Here is an 18,459-nt window from a genome sequence, read left to right as displayed (position 1 = left end):
TCGGGCCCTGGTGAGACCACACCTGGAGTAGTGTGTACAGTTTTGCTCTCCTTACCGAAGGAAGGATATACTTGCCATAGAGGGAGTGCAACGAAGGTTCACCAGACTGGTTCCTGGGATGGGGGGGGGGGATTGTCCTATGAGGAAAGATTGAGTAGACTAGGCCTATATTCCCTAGAGTTTAGAAGAATGAGAGGTGATCTCATTGAAACATACAAAATTCTTACAGGGCTTGACAGGGTAGATGCAGGGAGGCGGTTTCCCTGGCTGGGGAGTCTAGAGCCAGGAGTCACAGTCTCAGAATAAGGGGTCGGCCATTTAGGACTGAGATGAGGAGAGATTTCTTCACTCAGAGGGTGGTGAATCTTTGGAATTCTCTACCCCAGAGGGCTGTGGAGGCTCAGTCGTTGAGTATATTCAAGACAGAGATCGATAGATTTTTGAATATTAAGGGAATCAAGGGATATGGGAATAGTGCAGGAAAGTGGAGATGAGGTAGATGATCAGCCATGATCGTATTGAATGCTGGAGCAGGCTCGAATGGCCAAATGGCCTACTCCTGCTCCTATTTATGTTCTTATTGTGTTCGGGTGTTGATGCCATGTCCTGTGCAGCATGAGTTGATTGCAGAGAAGGCTGCTGCTGCGCCTGATTGTGGTGGGATTCTGAGGACCAAGGTGAGAGTGCTTCAAGGGCACCTATGCTGATGGAATAGATGGCAGTTGAAGTAGAGATGACAGAAGCGATCTGTCAATGGTGGGAGAAGTAGTGAGGTCAGACTGGATGGAGACTTATGTAAAGACTTGCAGCATTCTGAATCTGTAGTGGAAATACAGTTTAGAGAAGCTAGTGGTTAAAGCAACATTTCTCAATCAGCTGGGAACTTTGACTTGACATTTGAAGCTGTCAACAGCTGATTCAATGGCCACTGACCTCCTGCCTCAGCTTCACAAACAAGGTCTAGGAACAGGGGAAACCGATGGGCGATGTTAAATTCAAAAAGCTGGGGAAAAAGTGTTAAGTAGTTGTAAACAAGCCACTAATGATTTTAATTGCCTCCCTATCACTGCGTGTCGGGTCTGCTCCGGGCTGACAGACCCGACATTTGGTAAAGGCACGTGGCAGCGGGTTGACAGTGGAGTCCCGTCCCGCTGGGGAAAAAACACTTTCCCACCCGACCCGCCACCCATCGCGCCCGCTGACTCCCTGCAAAATCCAGTCCCAAGACTCTGATCCAGTGACATTGAAGGAATACCTCATCAGTGCTAGTTTATACTATCAACTAAAACTCCTGGTGTGGGGATCTAACCCACAGGCTTCTGACCCAAGGCATGAACACTACCATGAGCTGTGCTGACACTTAAGACACAAAACATACCATATAGATTTATATTTAATTCATTGGACAGACTATTTACATTATGTCATGTGGATATTGTTTCAGCTCAGTAAATTTTTCAAGTAATATCACTTTAATTTGTTTTTTTATTAAAACTGTTGTATGCCTTGTCTTTAATACATTTGGTCATTTACTGTAGTTGATGGCATGTTTTGCACGGTCTTAAAACAACACTTTTTTTTGTCATTTCTGGTTTATAATCACTGGCATTTCAGAATTACAGCCTTTTCAGAGTTACAATTATACTCCTATTTCCAAGATGTCCAGATAACTAAAGTCTAAAATAAAAATAAAGTCTTCCCTGTTAGCTTATATTTGAAATCACAAAAGTATAAAGTTGGAGATATAGTTTTTGGAAAAGATTTTTCAGTAAATACTGTTTGAATGTTTTTCATCTGCCACATGCTGTAATTATACATTAAATACTAACAACCATTTGGAAGGTGCTTCAATTGTACACACAAGGTTATTCACTTTCCTTATATACTGATACCATAAAGAGAGGTACACTGCAGGGAGCTATGTTCTGTATAAAGAAACATGCGATCAAATTCATAAATATATTTCAGCAGAACTGCATACTGCATTTATAGTGCTCTGTGCGCAAGTACCAAAGCCTGTAGCGCTGCAACTGAAGCAGTATTACTGCAAAAAACTAGTACCAGCTCATGAGTACAGGGAGTAGCGATTTGAAGCATGATCCATCAGTTTTACAATCCAATTTCAGTAAATAAGTAGAAATAATGAGTCAGTCGATATTCATCCTGTGAAGTGATTTGAGTAATTTTATTGGGTTTCAACTGCATTGTATCAAAATGACACCCACTCTGTCTGGTGGGAGTGCACCAGATGGGCCAGAAATTTGGATGGGACCCAGATGCGGGGCCTTGTTTCGGGTGGAACCTCGCAAAGGGAGGCGTAACGGCCACTGCAAGGGCTCAAGTGGGACCAACTTGGGTCGACGCCCAGACGCCTGAAGAACTTTATTTTCTTGCTGACTTTTCTCAGCCTCTTATAAAGGGGGTTGATGGATCACATTGTGGCATGTTTCCAGAGATAGGGTGGCCAGGAAAATCCCACTCCCATCGCCCTACTGAAGCATACAGTACATTTTACACCCTCAAAAAATGTGTCAGCCTTGGCTCAGTGGTAGCACTGCTGGGCAGAGGTGACAGCCTATTATTGAGCGAGTCTGAAGGGCAAGCAAGAGGTTAGGATGGTACAAACCACAAAACTCTCCCTCCCCATACCCTCATAAGCCTTGGCTCAGTGGCAGCACTCTCACCTATGGGTTAGGTGGTCATGGGATCAGGCCCCACTCCAGAAACTTGAGCACATAATCTAGGCTGACACTTCAGCGCAATACTCGGGGAGTGCTACACTGGCAGAGGTGCCGTCTTTCAGGCTCCATGAATATCCCCATCCGCAATGATGGTGGAGCCCAGCACGTTGTTAAGTCTGTGTTCCAGTTGTATTAAGATTAATTACTGACACAGACTACAAGAATAAAGTTCAACAGGTCTTTACTAGTTGGAGGTCAGGACTATACTAAATACAATATCACTACACAGTACTTATATACCGGTGGTCACCACCGGTATTACGTATACAGCAGCCAGAGAAAGTAGTACATCTCTTAAGGTGGAACAGGCTTAAGTTCTCTTAAGGTGGAACAGGTTACATACACCACACACGTGAGTGCAAAAGACAAGGCTGAAGGGTTTGCATCCATCTTCAGCCAGAAGTGCCGAGTGGATGATCCATATCGGCCTCCTCCTGCGGTCCCCGCCATCACAGAAGCCAGTCTTCAGCCAATTCGATTCACTCTGCGTGATATCAAGAAATGGCTGAGCGCACTGGATACAGCAAAGGCTATGGGCCCTGACAACATCCAGGCTATCATGCTGAAGACTTGTGCCACTAGCCAAGCTGTTCCAGTACAGCTACAACACTGGCATCTATCCGACAATGTGTAAAACTGCCCAGGTGTGTCCTGTCCACAAAAAGCAGGACAAATCCAATCCGGCCAATTACCGCCCCATCAGTCTACTCTCAATCATCAGCAAAATGATGGAAGGTGTCATCGACAGTTCTATCAAGCGGCACTTTCTCACCAATAACCTGCTCACTGATACTCAGTTTGGGTTCCGCCAAGACCGCTCGGCTGCCGACCTCATTACAGCCTTGGTCCAAACATGGATAAAGGAGCTGAATTCCAGAGGCGAGTTGAGAGTGACTGCCCTTGACATCAAGGCAGCATTTGACCAGGTGTGGCATCAAGGAGCCCTAGTAAAACTGAAGTCAATGGGAATCAGGGGGAAAATGCTCCACTGGCTGGGGTCATACCTAGCACAAAGGAAGATGGTTGTGGTGATTGAAGGTCAATCATCACAGCCCCAGGACATCGCTGCAGGAGTTCCTCAGGGCAGTGTCCTAGGACCAACCATCTTCAGCTGCTTCATCAATGACCTTCCCTCCAACATAAGGTCAGAAATGGGGATGTTCGCTGATGACTGCAGTGTTCAGCGCCATTCACAACTCCTCAGATAATGAAACAGTCCATGCCTGCATGCAACAAGACCTGGACGACGTTCAGGCTTGGGTTGATAAGTGGCAGGTGACATTCGCACCATAGAAGTGCCAGGCAATGACTATCTCCAACAAGTGAGAGTCTAAACACCGCCCCTTGACATCCAATGGCATTACCATCACCAAATCCCCCATCAACAACATCCTGGGGGTCACCATTGACCAGAAACTTAACTGAACCAGCCACATAAATACTGTGGCAACAAGAGCAGGTCAGAGGCTAGGCATTCTGCGGCGAGTGTCTCACCTCCTGACTCCCCAAAGCCTTTCTACCATCTACAAGGCACAAGTAAGGAGTGTGATGGAATACTCTCCACTTGCCTGGTTAAGTGCAGCTCCAACAACACTCAAGAAGCTCGACACCATCCAGGACAAAGCAGCCTGCTTGATTGGCACCCCCTCTACCACCTTAAACATTCACTCCCTCCACCACCGGCGTACCGTGGCTGCAGTGTGCACCATATACAAGATGCACTGCAGCAACTCGCCAAGGCTTCTGCAGCAGCACCTCCCAAACCCACAACCTCTTCCACCTAGAAGGACAAAGGCAGCAGGCGCATGGGAACACCACCACCTTCAAATTCCCCTCCAAGTCACACATCATCCTGACTCAGAAGTATATCACCGATCCTTCATTGTCGCTGGGTCAAAATCTTGGAATTCTCTCCCTAACAGCACTGTGGGAGTACCTTCACCTCACGGACTACAACGGTTCAAGGCGGCTCACCACCACCGTCTCAAAGGCAATAAATGTTGGCCTTGTCAGCGACGCCCACATCCCATAAAAACAAATTTAAAAAATGATGAGATGTTCAACCGAGGCCTCGTCTGTTCTTTCAGGTACATGGAAAATAGCCCACATCACTATTCAAGGCGGCGCAGGAAGAGTTCTTACTAGTGTTCTGGCTAATATGTATCCCTCAACCAACGTAACTAACATTACGTCACTATCTCATTTCTGTTCGTAGGGTCTTTGTGCTCAAATTAGCTGCCATGCTCCCAATTACAACAATGGTTACACTTCAAAAGTACTTTGTTGGCTGCAAAGCGCCTTTGTGGTGTCCTGGGGTCGTAAAAGGCACTACATAAATTCGTTCGTTCTCACTTTTCCTGGACTGGCATGCACCCAAGATGTGCCTTGAGTGGCAAAGGCAGCCACCAGGATTATTCCAGGGTCCTGGCAGTCAGCAACGGATAATATGAGCACTCACACTGGGATCAAAGGTTCAGGGATTTTTGGCCCCATTATGTACCAAGATGTTCACATATTTTCCAGGGTGCGATGAAGTTATGGTATAGAATATCCTGACTTTCTGTTTGCTAGTTTAAGATTGAACTACATTAAAAACTATCTTTAAATAGTAATGTTTACTGTTAATATACTTGAAGGAATTATTACAGGAAGTACTCCTAAATCAAGGTGATTTAGAGTGCAAGATTCTTACGTCCATGGTTTTTAACTACAAATTGACTCAAAGTAAAATATAACAAAGCATTTTGGCCATCTCAAAGGATACAGTTCCTTTTCATGGAGAGTTTTGAGAGCCTTCCTTGAAGTAATCCTTTATCGTAGCTTTTTCTTGTCGTGTGCAACCTGATGGTGCATCCAAATAATAGCCGGGGCAGAAAGCACTTTAACAATGAGTAAATTGTGTTTAAAATCAGTAACAGATGACAAATGGCATCAAGGTAAGGGCCAATTTTCCCACATATGGCGAGAATATTTTTCTGGTATTTAAGTCATTGCTGGTAACACCCATAATTAGCAGCTCCTATCCATCAAATTTCAAGAGATTTACTGGACAGATTTCTAAAAAGTAAAAATGTTTACGTTCTTTGTTTATGGCAGTAGTACAAGCATGGTGAAACTCCTGTATAAACAGCTCTAAAAATACTAAAGATGAGGTATGCCAACACAACACAAAAAAGGCACAAACTCTGTACAAATAAATAATACTCCACTAAACCATTGGAAGAATAGCCTCATCAACAACTACAAGAAGAAACATACAACAGTGCACAATCTGATTGTTCACAGCGCACAACAACTTGCATTTATATAGCGCCTTTAACGTACTAAAACATCCCAAGGCGCTTCACTAAAATCTAGCCCAATAACCAAAAATATTTTCAGCATTATTATTCCAGTACAGCTGGAATTTGTAAACATTACACAACATATTACATGTAAAAATTGACAATTTCCTACATAACTCCAAAAGGCAAACTAGAAATCATAGGCCAGGAAAGCATTGAGGGAGTTTGGTGCAAAAAACGGAAAGGCATCCACCACACTCGTGGCTAGCACTAAAATGTTCAGTTCACATTATGCTGTCCTACTGAAACAGTGACAGACACATATACCTTTAGTAAGGTCACAGAGCACATCATTCAGTGGGAATTATACCTAAAGGTGATTAGAGGCACCATATTGACATTTTGTTTCCTTTCATTTTCTTAGGAATAGATTCCTGGCAGCTAGTGCTCTAAGCAACTCAACACCATGCATTTATATAGCACCTTTAATGTAGAAATAACATCCCAAGTCACCTGGGATCTCAGCACTGTGTCACTATCACCACCTTTGCCAAACACCAGGACAGCTACACAATCTAGGTACCAAAGCTGAGAAGGTAGCACAGTGTAAATCTGATGAGAAGAAAATGGGAGTGGGTTCCCAAGGCCATGTGCCAACTGGTCAGAGGTCCAGCGTTGTTCTGGTCTCTGTTGCACTGCCTAAGGATTCTAGCCTCAAAAGCCTGCTTATAAATGTTGCTGCTGGCTGAGTCAAGTATTCTATGAGTCACTTATGTCCATGTAAAATACATTGCAAGCTCTGGCAAATATTAAGGAACAGGCCAGATGTATGCTGTCATGAAAGAACAGCTGTCTGCATTGTAGTCTGCCAAGAAGCATGTGGCAATTCCTGTGGCATCAGTGGCAGAGGATATAAATGCCAAGGGAACATTTCCAATGAATACTCACACTGCTGCTACAGAGGCCTTTAGCTACAGTCTTAAAGATGCTCCCTTGGCTGGTTTAACATACTGGGGGAATCACACAGTCAACTTTGAGGCACAGGTTCACAGACCTATTGGTGCCCAAAATTCTTCTATCAGCAGGGGCATACCTGCAGTAGGATGGCTGGCTCTCATAACACTACAACTGGCTGATCAATCATTCCTAAATAACTGACAACAGATGTGCCGGAACATGATCAGAACCAATCAGCCACAAACAAGATGTGGCAGACTCAAATGCAGGATTATTGTATTCCATCGCAGAAGATCAGAATTCTAGAAGACTGCCACTGAAAGCCTGCAAATTTATTCCTTCCTCTAGGAATCACTTAGGAGTCCTGGGGGGACGGGGGGAGAAATTCATTATAGCCCCGTTTGGGGCGCTTACTTTTAAAAGTTGAGAAAATTAGCGCCAGGCGTTTTCGACCGGCGCTGCTGCAGGGGGCAGAAGTCAATTTTGGGTCCTGGGCGATGCGCATGGCAAGGACGCCACGATCTCCGGGCAAAGGTGATCGGGGTGCAACACTGTAGCGCCACTGCAAAACTCCTGCCGAATATGGCGGGAGTCAATGTCAGCGCTGTGCCCCGTTAGCGCCCCCCGCGGGCACTATTGGGAGGCGCAAAGACACCCAATTTCACCCCCATAGTTTAGGTGTCACACGTCAAAAACAAACCACAAGCAGAAAGGGGAAGCATGCTAACATTCTCCAACATGGCACGTGGATTAAATAAAAACAGTGCAATTGATTTGAACAATGTGTTTAGGATTATTGTAATTAATGACAATAATGTAGGAGCCCAGGGTAGATGAAAATAAATGGTGCTCGAGAAATTCCCAGGATGGTGTTGGTACTTTGCAGATATGGATTGCAAATTCAAGAAATGGATTGGAAATTTGAAGGCATCTTCAATTAGCACCTGGAACACCAGTCTTCCTTGTTGCATTGCTGTATCAGCAGCTAATTTCCTGCTGTTCGTTCTTTCATTCCGTTTTTCTGTCATGGCTTCACCATCATATTCTTTGACCTGCATGGGAAGCCTTCTTTGCAGAGCAGTTATGGAGTAGGCAGTAGGCAATTATTTCTGAAATCCTGGAGGTTGGTGTACTGTAAGGGACTTTGATCGGTCAAGACATCTGCAGTGCTGCTTTAAGATCCCAGTAGTATGTTTGATAATCATTCTGGTTGTAACATGAGCTTTGTTGCACTAGCGCTCTGCTTACGTCGTTAGTTGACAGAAGCCATCCTTCCACTCCTCCTTCCTTTCCAAAAATGGTGGCACAGATGTTTGCCTTTAAATAAAGGTAACAAGTGTTTCCAGAAAGCGGGCATTAATCTGCACATCAGCTGGATGCCAAGAGAATAACACTCATGTCATGTAACAGACAGCAAGTGCAAAGAGACTGAAATGGCTACATGGGTTTAATCAATGACCCACTAGAATTGGGGAAAGCCTGAAAATCTGTAGAATTGTTTTACCCAGATATATTGCTGCTGTTCATCAGTGGCAAAACTGATAAAGTTGTTGGGCATGTTGAATAAAGTATCTGTAACCTCTATGCAGTTATCCCAAGTGCTAGCGTGGAAGGAACTAGGCATGTAAAAATTGAGTGTTGTGGCAACGTTAATGGTCCTTAATTATGCCCTATGATGTTAGCGCTTGATTGGTCACACTTCCATGCTAATCCGTAGCCTCTTTAGTACACCTCTTAAAATCAGTCCCAGGTAGCAGTGCCTGGTACTCTGACCACACCGTGTTGTACAGAGTTACACCTTGCATGCCACAGGATTGATTCCCCAATCACAGAGAAAATGATCCTGAGATCTTCACTTTTGTGCTGGAAGAGCAAGATGGTGACCATGCCACACAAATGTTTTGTCAAAAAGTCCATATGGCACTTTAGACCATGTTACCACTAGCCACATGTGGCTCATTGGGAATGCAGATGCAGCTAATTGCATTTTTGACTATTAAATAAAAATGAGTAATAGACACCATCAGTGGATGTGGTATCTCAATATTTATTCACACAGCGTATGCATGTATACTTTAACCTTTTGATGCGTTTGTTGGTCAGGCGAAAAGTAGAGTATGCAAGTTGTGGGCACTTTACTTCCTTGATTGTTGTGTGTACTTTACCTCCTTGCTTGCTGCTTTTTGGTTATCTGCTAAAATGATGTATAATACGAGAGAAAACAACATGGAAATACCAGCAACATTGTATGGAGATGGGAGCTGTGATTGTGGTCATCTCAACCCATCAGAATAACCCTTCAGATCAGCAGAAGAAAGCAAATGTTTTGAATATAAGTAAAGCAGATATTTTCAAGAAAAGGCTGCACACAACTATCAAGTGAGAACATGCCCTGTGACAGCCCAGTCAACCTGTGCCACTTCAACCACCATTAGGAGTTCACCCTATAAATCATTGGGTGAAGGCTAGAGAGGAAGAGCTTGAATTTATATAGCACCTTTCACAACCTCAGGATCTCCCAACTCGCTTTACAGCCAATGAAGCACTTTTTGAAGTGCAGTCACTGTTGTAATAAAGGAAATGCGACAGCCAATTTGCGCACAGCAAGGTCCTACAAACATGAAATAATGACCAGATAATGTTTTTAGGCATATTCGTTGAGGAATAAATATTGACCAGGACACCGAGGAAAATGCCCCTGCTCTTCAAATAATGCCACGGATCTTTTATGTCCCTCTGAGGGGGCAGACGGCTCACCAAAAAGACGACACCTCTGACAATCCAACACTTCCTCAGAAGTGTACTGAAGTGTCAGCCTAGATTATGTGCTCAAGTCTCTGGAGTGGAATCTGAACCCGCAACCTTCTGACCCAGACTACCCAGTGCTACCACTGAGCCACGGAAGAAACCTTGGACCAAGAAAGCGCACAAAGAAAAAAAAAAAAATGGGGAAGCAGTCATGGGACCAATTAAACTTAATTTGCGTAAAATATGGGGCTATGAGGCCGCATCACACTCCGTGCAGTGTCTAGGAATCTTGAAAATGTATCATAAACCCTGAAGCGCAGCAATGTCGGTGTTTATACCTACTAACTCAATTCTGCAACGCGTGCCCAGGAAAAATGCACTGATGCGCTCCAGGAGCACACCATCGAGGAATCAGCCTTCATTTGACATCAGGCAGCCCTTTCCTGCTTTTGCAGGTGCTCATTTGTTAACTGCAGTGCTGGCGGACCACTGAATTCAATCTCCAATTTGTGCAAAAAAGTGCAAGTTTCAGTTAAAGTGCACAGCAGCTCATCTTTCAGTCAAGAATCAAGAGGCCAGTAATTTACCACAATACATACATTTCAATTCAGCCTCTACTAAAATGCCAGCTCAATAGGAGGGCTAGCAATGCACACACTTGCAACACATTAGCACTGGAATATTGTGTCCTTTCCACTTTTTTTTAAATTAGCTTATGGGATGTGGGCGTCGCTGGTAAGGCCTGCATTTATTGCCCATCCCTAAACTATCAAATGCCAGCAATAACAAGCTTAATTACTGTACATATGTCCACAGTGCTGTTGTATACAGAACACTCTCTGAACAGCAACTTGGAAGCAGGTGAAAATGGGCAGAGAATATGGGCTAACAGCACTCAAAATTACTGCTCAGTAACTCGATACCGCAGGGCCTAGGCTTAAAGCCAGTAGCAATTTTCAGGCTTGTAGCAGAATTGAAGTACTTCTGATATAACACTGGGCATTGTTGGGCACTGATCGCGCTGCCTGTGGATCTCTGAATGTAGTATGCATTTGAAAATGTCCAGAACATTACTTGTGGGTGAAACAACTTTGGCTAAAATTAAGTTCAACTAACATTATCCCTTGTGACACAAACCACATTGGTTGGATCAAATAGAGAGAACTTTACTCTGTAACCAGCCTGTGCTGGACCTGACCTGGGACTGCTAATTACTGACACATGAAAAGTGCTTTGTTCGTTGGCACCGACAACCCTCACCTTGATGTGCACAAATAGTTCACTTGAGATGCTCAACTTTCCTTCTTCATTTTTCCTCCTTATGTAAATCATTTTTGTACAAAAGCAAGGATGGAAATACAATCTCAGAGCAGTACATACTGGCCACAAGGATGACTGCTGTGAAAAATATTAACGCTGATGCAGTAAGGCGTACTCTTCTAAAATTGGGATTAAGGACAATTTTTGGGGTAGAGGGAGGTTTATTCTATCAGCCCTTGTTAAATCAGCCATGGAAGTAAGGTACAAAAAAAGGGAAGGTGTTCCAATCTCCACTATTGGCACAACTCACCTTGATGTGGCAACAATTTACCACAATACATACATTTAAAGAAAAAGAAAAGCACCGTGGCTAACAAGGGAAATTAGGGATAGCATAAGATCCAAGGAGACGACATATAAATTGGCCAGAAAAAGCAATAATCCTGAGGATTGGGAGCAGTTTAGGATTCAACAAAGGAGGACAAAGGGATTAATTAAGAAGGGGAAAATAGAATATGAGTGTAAGCTAGCAGGGAACATAAAAACTGACTGTAAAAGCTTTTATAGATATGTGAAGAGAAAAAGATTGGTGAAGTCAAGCGTAGGTCCCTTGCAGTCAAAATCAGGGGAATTTATAATGGGAAACAAAGAAATGGCAGACCAACTAAATTCATACTTTGGTTCTGTCTTCACAAAGGAGGACACAAATAACCTCCCAGAGATTCCGGGGAACATAGGGCCTGATGAAGGGGTGGAACTGAAAGAAATCAGTATTTGTAGGGAAATGGTGTTAGGAAAATTGATGGGACTGAAGGCCGATAAATCCCCAGGGCCTGATAATCTACATCCCAGGGTACTTAAGGAAGTGGCCCTAGAAATAGTAGATGCATTGCTGGTCATCGTCCAGAACTCGATAGACTCGAACAGTACCCATGGATTGGAGGGTAGCTAATGTTACCCCACTATTCAAAAAAGGTGGTAGAGAAAAAGCGGGGAATTATAGACCGGTAAGCCTGACATCGGTAGTGGGGAAAATGCTAGAATCTATTATAAAAGATGGAATAGCAGAGCACTTGGTAGGCAGTGACAGGATCGGACAAAGTCAACATGGATTTACAAAAGGCAAATCATGCTTGACTAATCTACTGGAATTTTTTGAGGATGTAACTGGTAAAATAGATAAGGGAGAACCAGTGGATGTGGTGTATTTGGACTTTCAGAAGGCTTTCGATAAGGTCCCACATAAGAGATTAGCGTGCAAAATTAAGGCACATGGGATTGGGGGCAAGGTATTGACTTGGATAGAGAACTGGTTGGCGGACAGAAAGCAAAGAGTTGGAATAAACGGGTCGTTTTCCGAGTGGCAGGCAGTGACTAGTGGGGTACCGCAAGGATCGGTCCTAGGACCCCAGCTGTTCACAATATATATGAATGATCTGGACGAGGGAATTGGATGTAATATCTCCAAATTTGCAGACGACACAAAGCTGGGTGGGAGGGTAAGCTGTGAGGAGGATGTCGTGAAACTCCAGTACGATTTGGACAGATTGGGTGATTGGGCAGAAACATGGCAAATGCACTATAATGTGGATAAATGTGAGGTTATCCACGTTGGTGGCAAAAACAGGAAGGCAGATTATTATTTGAATGGCAATAGATTGGGAGAAGGGGAAGTGCAAAGAGACCTGGGTGTTCTTGTGCACCAGTCACTGAAGGTAAGCATGCAGGTGCAGCAGGCGGTTAAGAAGGCAAATGGTATGTTGGCCTGCGTAGCAAGAGGGTTCGAGTACAGGAACAAGGATGTCTTGCTACAGTTGTACAGGGCCTTGGTGAAACCGCACCTTGAGTATTGTGTGCAGTTTTGGTCGCCTTATCTGAGGAAGGAGGTTCTTGCCATGGAGGGAGTGCAGCGAAGATTCACCAGGCTGATACCTGGGATGGCAGGAATGACGTATGAGGAGAGATTGTGTCGATTGGGCTTATATTCACTGGAGTTTAGAAGATTGAGGGGATCTCATCGAAACCTATAAAATTCTGTCAGGCCTGGACAGGCTAGATGCAGAAAGGATGTTTATGATGGCCGGGGAGTCCAGAACCAGGGGTCATAGTCTAAGGATAAGGGGTAAGCCATTTAGGACTGAAATGAGGAGGAATTTCTTCACCCAGAGAGTGGTGAACCTGTGGAATTCTCTGCCACAGAGGGCGGTGGAGGCCAATTCATTAAATATATTCAAAAAAGAGTTGGATATATTTCTTAAGGCTAAAGGGATCAAGGGATATGGGGAAAAGGCAGGGACAGGGTACTGAATTTGGATGATCAGCCATGATCTCATTGAATGGCAGAGCAGGCTCGAAGGGCCAAATGGCCTACTCCTATCTTCTATGTTTCTATGTTTCTAAATCTTTGATTAGACACATTTTTAACCATGTCGCTTCTCAATAGCAACAGCTACAGAATTTAGGCAGTTACATATAGGATAGCTCTTGCATACCAAGGCACTGCACTCATGAAGTTACAGGACGCGAGTTCTTACGCACAATTCTTTTATCTATGGAAGCAGCGATCAATTGCTTTTCCATAGAGGAAGAGAGAATCATCAGTCATCCATCACACTAGCTCCCTCCATACATGTCCTGCATAGTTACTGAGCAGCATTTGCAGAGACTTTGGAGCAAGTCACCTGCCTCCCCACTGGGTAGGATGGGGAAAGTGAAAAATAGTTTATTTTAATATTAACCCAGAAATAACAATTGCATGATACAGTATATGCTTGGCATGTTTGATATTTTGACAGCTAATTTAACAAAGACATTAACCGCTTTAAAACAGGCTAACATCTCTGTTTAAATAGAAATGCAATTTCATATAGAAACAGATAAAACATTCACATGCTAATATAGTATGCCATAATTTCTTTGCTAGTCAATTAAACAAACTCAGAACTGAATGTGGTATTACAAATATAACCTAACCCAGTCTATTGGCATCTTTCTGATAAATTCAGCCCAAATCGTAGGTAAATTGAAAGACTTGCGTGCCTTGTTTTTTTTTGTGTCTCAGCTGGAAAATGCAGTCAAATCATCCTTATGCTTGTGGATAAGTACTGCTTATTTTGGTTTCATTAGGTGCTGGGTCTTAATTATGGGCAAGAATTCTCAAAGTTGGCAACACCATATAAGTTTTCTCATACAGATGCTCACACTTACATTACCACATCTGAAAATAATATGGCTACTAATAAAATGATTGATTCTGTGCCAGAAATTTTGTACACTAGGACAATAACAAGTCAAAATTTGAAACTCAATTGCAATTAGATTAAGTTAACTCTTTAATGAGCAATGGTGTGAAGTTCCTGGCTCGAGACACCTACTGCAGTGTGTCCAAATGTTTTATTAACATAGGCACATAGAAATTGCTAGATTAATATTTGGTTAGGCTTCAGCTGGAGTAGTGTATACAATTCTGGGCACCACACTTTAGGAAGAATGTCAAGACCTTGGAAAGGGTACAGAGAAGGTTTACTAAGATGATACCAGGGACGGATGACTTCAGTTATGTGGCGAGATTGGAGTCGTTGGGATTGTTCTCCTTAGAGCAGACAGGTTAATTGGAGACCCAATAGAGGTATTCAAACTGTTTCCTCTGTTAAGCGGGTCAGTAACCAGAGGTCACAGATTTAAAATAATTGGCAAAAGAACTAGAGGGGAAATGAGGAGCAATTTCTTCAGAGAGGGTTAAGATCTGGAACACACTCTCTGAATGGGTGGTGGAATCATTCCATGGGAAATTTCAAAAGACAATTGGACATGTACTTGCAGACGTCTAATTTGCAGGGTTATGGGGAAAAGCTGGGGTGTGGGACTAAATCGGCTAGTTCTTTCACAGGCACAATGGGCCGAATGTCCTCCTTTTGTACTGTAAGATTGTATGAAAAAAGATCAAGGTTCATCTAGTTCGCCTACCAGCATTCTGATCGTCGCATGATACAACATTAATGGAGTTGTTGACTAATCATAGCACTCAATCGCTGTCCATTAGTCTACAACAGGCCCAGACATGAAGTGAAGAAAAACCCCAGTAGTGGAGAGCTTTGGGAATTATAGGTGTAAAGCCACCTGTTTCTCCCAAGAATGCTACACTTACTAGGTCATGTCTTAAATTAGTCATGTACCGTGTCCCAAAATATCTAACTTGCATTCTACTGCTACCATCTCCTTAGGGAACTTGTTCCATAGACTGACCACTCACTCACTGAAATATTCTTTCTGCAGATTATGTTTGAATTTACCCCCCCTTCAAGCACAGACTGTGTCCTCGAGTTCTACTGCTCTGGACAAGGCGAAATAGCTTGTCATGGTCTACATTATCTATTCCTTTTAGAATCCTAAAAACAGAAATCATATCACGCCGCAACCTTTCTCTATTTAAGTGAGAGAAAATGCCCAATGTATGTAATCACTCCTCATAAGCCAATCCCTCTAACCCCTCAATCATTCTGGTTGCTCTCTTCTGTATCATTTCAATAGCTGCAATATCCTTTTTGTACTGTGACAACCAGAATTGTAAATCATTATTCTACTCAAATAACTGAAAAACAATAAGCAAACAGCACAGTTTGCAAATAAATACAAGGCAACAGCAAATAAAATGGAAAATACATCTCATATTAAGAGCAGTATTCTGTCCATTAAAGAACATGATTTGTTCAGAGTCTGTTATTGCATAAAAATGCCTTACCTCTTTCACACTGTGCTCCTGTAAATCCATATGTACAGGCACATCGATTGGGAGCGACACATCTTCCACTATTCAAACATCCATTCTCACAGACAGCTGAAAAATAACATTTTTTTTTTTTTTTTAATTCTCCAAAATCATTTAAAATCTTCTTCATCTTACAAATAAATTGTTAAGCATTTGTGTCCATCAGCCCTGACTATTTTCCTAATATGTTAAAGCTATGTTACATTTGTAGTTTTAAATTTCACAGAGGATGCTTTAATCATGGAAACAAAAGCACAACTGGCCTTGTATTTTCTGTTCGTAATGTGCAGCATGCAACAATCTTACAAAACTGAATTACTTTTACGGATTTATGTACTGCAAGGTGTTCAGTACTCATCTGGACCAGTACATTGTAATATGAAACTGCAATCCTTAGCAGCACATTCTATATACAGGAAACTTTCTTTTAACCGGCACCTAAATATCCGGAAACCTCTCTTAACCGGCAAAATTCAGGAGTAGGTTCAGGTACGTTTTACTATATATTAGTGGCCATGTAGCCGGGGTTCCTGGATCTGTGGCCGTGCAACCGGGGTTCCTGGATCTGTGGCTGTGCAACCGGGGTTCCTGGATCTGTGGCCGTGCAACCGGGGTGTGTACGGGGCTCTCGTACCTTGGTAAGTATACCTCTCTGTAATCCAGACTTATTGATCAACCGGCACCACGCCGGACCCGGATAAAAAAGAGTTTCCTGTATTACCTCGAGATTGTCACCCTTATAATACAATAGGTTGATAATTCATTTAAACTTGTAACTAGGTTAGAAAATGCACTTCAATATAAAATCATCGCTCATCAGGACTAATTTGCACAATTATTGATTACAATAAGTTATTTTGTGAAAGGGGTGTATTTGGGGTTTTGGGCAGACCTGACTGGTCTAATATTAGAACATTCGAATCCTGAACTTTAGCAAGTTTGGCAGTTATCAAGCAAATTGGTGGCTAGTCTATTTCATAGAGGGATCAAGAATCTAATTTCCTGCATGGCAAGGTGTTAAACCTTGATATTATGTCCTCCAGAGACTCCTGCACCTGAATATTTTGCTTACCCCACTCACTTGAAAGAATTATAGCAGCCAAGATAGGCAAAAAAGCCAGATTACCATCCTCAGACACAAGGATGGTGTTTTTAAGGTATATTCCGTCAGTGGGAACTAAAGTTAGAAACTAGGTATAAATATTAAACTGTAAACTTCCCATGCAACTGATTTAAGACTCAAGTCGCCCTCCTTTGCAGAAAGTTGCTTTGACATCAGTAAACAGTAAAGTCTGCCATCTTCTTTCTCATTTTCAGCCAGATCGTCTGGGCATTTCAGACTGTTATTTTGTGCCAGAATTTTTGGATGAATTGTCTAAGAGCAGGCTGCCCTTGTACCATACAAAGTCCGAAGACCTTTGCCGCATTTCACGCAGCATCACCTTGAGGACAGAATCTGTAAATCTGTGTGTGCAACAGCTGCAACTCTTCAATTCAGTGCAGTCATTTGCCCCGTTAAATAGCTGCAGCAAAGATGTAGAAACGATGTAGAAATTTCGATCAGCTGTGCGCGCTACCGCAGGCTGCCTGCAGTAGCTCACCATGAATTAAATAAAAAATTCCAAGTTAGGTGGGAACACCCATCCAAGAAAATTTGGAATCTCCTTCACTCTTGCCCCAAGACGAATTTATAGGCTAGTGCATCAGAGTTGAGAGAAAATATGGGAACCGATCTCAGTTCATAGGTCAGAATGTCACATAAAAGACTAATTGAGGAATAGTGTCTAAGGAGGTTGAAGCACGCCAAGAAAGCAGTAACTGAATTGTCAAATGCTTGCAGGTGTTTGAGGGCCTCCTCTGTGACAAACTGCTCTGCCTATGGCTGTGATTCTTGCCAGTGCCAAGAGTTTTTTTTAAGCCACTGGCTCGTTCCAATTATTAACAGTACTATATGCACCTGCATACAAGACATGACTGATAACCTATTCCAGAAGAGTTACAATCTCATTTATTTCCGAAGTGGAGGAACAGCAGATGGAAAGACTACAATAATTCATAGACACAGAAGATAAGAGCAGGAGTAGGCCATTCGGCCCCTCGAGCCTGTTCCGCCATTCAATGAGATCATGGCAATTCTGTGCTGTTGCTGACTTTTTTTTTTAGGTTCTCTTGGGCGTCATCAACTGTGCATAATTGGATGAAAGAGATGGCCAAAGTCAAACCAGTGGCATATACCAACCACAAAGACCATGGGGAAGGGGGTCATTTTAACCTAAGTCGCCGGGCAGGAAACGTGCAGGGTAAGGTCAGCCATCCGATTTTACTCTCCACTGAAGTCAGCTTCCCGCCAGGCAGGATAGGTTAAAATTACTCCCTATAAATCCAATTAATGTGCAGATGGTTTGGAATGCACAAAGGATTTTGTGTCTGAATGCATAATACTTGGGATTAACACAGGACTGCTTCGTTCTCTCTAACTGTGAAATTTGAAGGTAATGACCAACTGCAAGGCTGATAGTTGTGACATTTAAGCTACAACCTGAAACTGTTGCACAGTCTACTGGTACAAAAAAATGGAGGTATAACAAGGCACAGAGGACAACAGACTTCATCACTAGACAAAACTACTCTTTCTCCTTTTGTTGCACCAGCAACCATTTCCAATATGCAACATTTCTGTTGTGTCTAGCCCAGAGTACAT

General features: G+C 43.0%; 1 protein-coding gene across 1 annotated transcript in view; it reads right to left on the bottom strand.

Annotated features, from left to right (window-relative positions):
* LOC147097290 (fibrillin-1-like) overlaps positions 1-18,459 on the bottom strand; it is a 465,058-nt gene that overhangs the window by 432,898 nt on the left and 13,701 nt on the right. Inside the window, exon 5 of the mRNA XM_085972115.1 lies at positions 15,732-15,827. Coding sequence (XP_085828241.1) covers positions 15,732-15,827 — 96 coding nt within the window. The remainder of the gene's footprint in view (positions 1-15,731; positions 15,828-18,459) is intronic.

This window comes from Somniosus microcephalus, chromosome 32 (genome assembly GCF_052327205.1).
Source record: "Somniosus microcephalus isolate GS21.2 chromosome 32, FLI_Smic_1.0, whole genome shotgun sequence".
In the NCBI taxonomy this organism is placed as follows: domain Eukaryota; kingdom Metazoa; phylum Chordata; class Chondrichthyes; order Squaliformes; family Somniosidae; genus Somniosus; species Somniosus microcephalus.
Note: the sequence above shows the minus strand (reverse complement) of the source record. Positions and strands in the feature narration are given on the sequence as shown.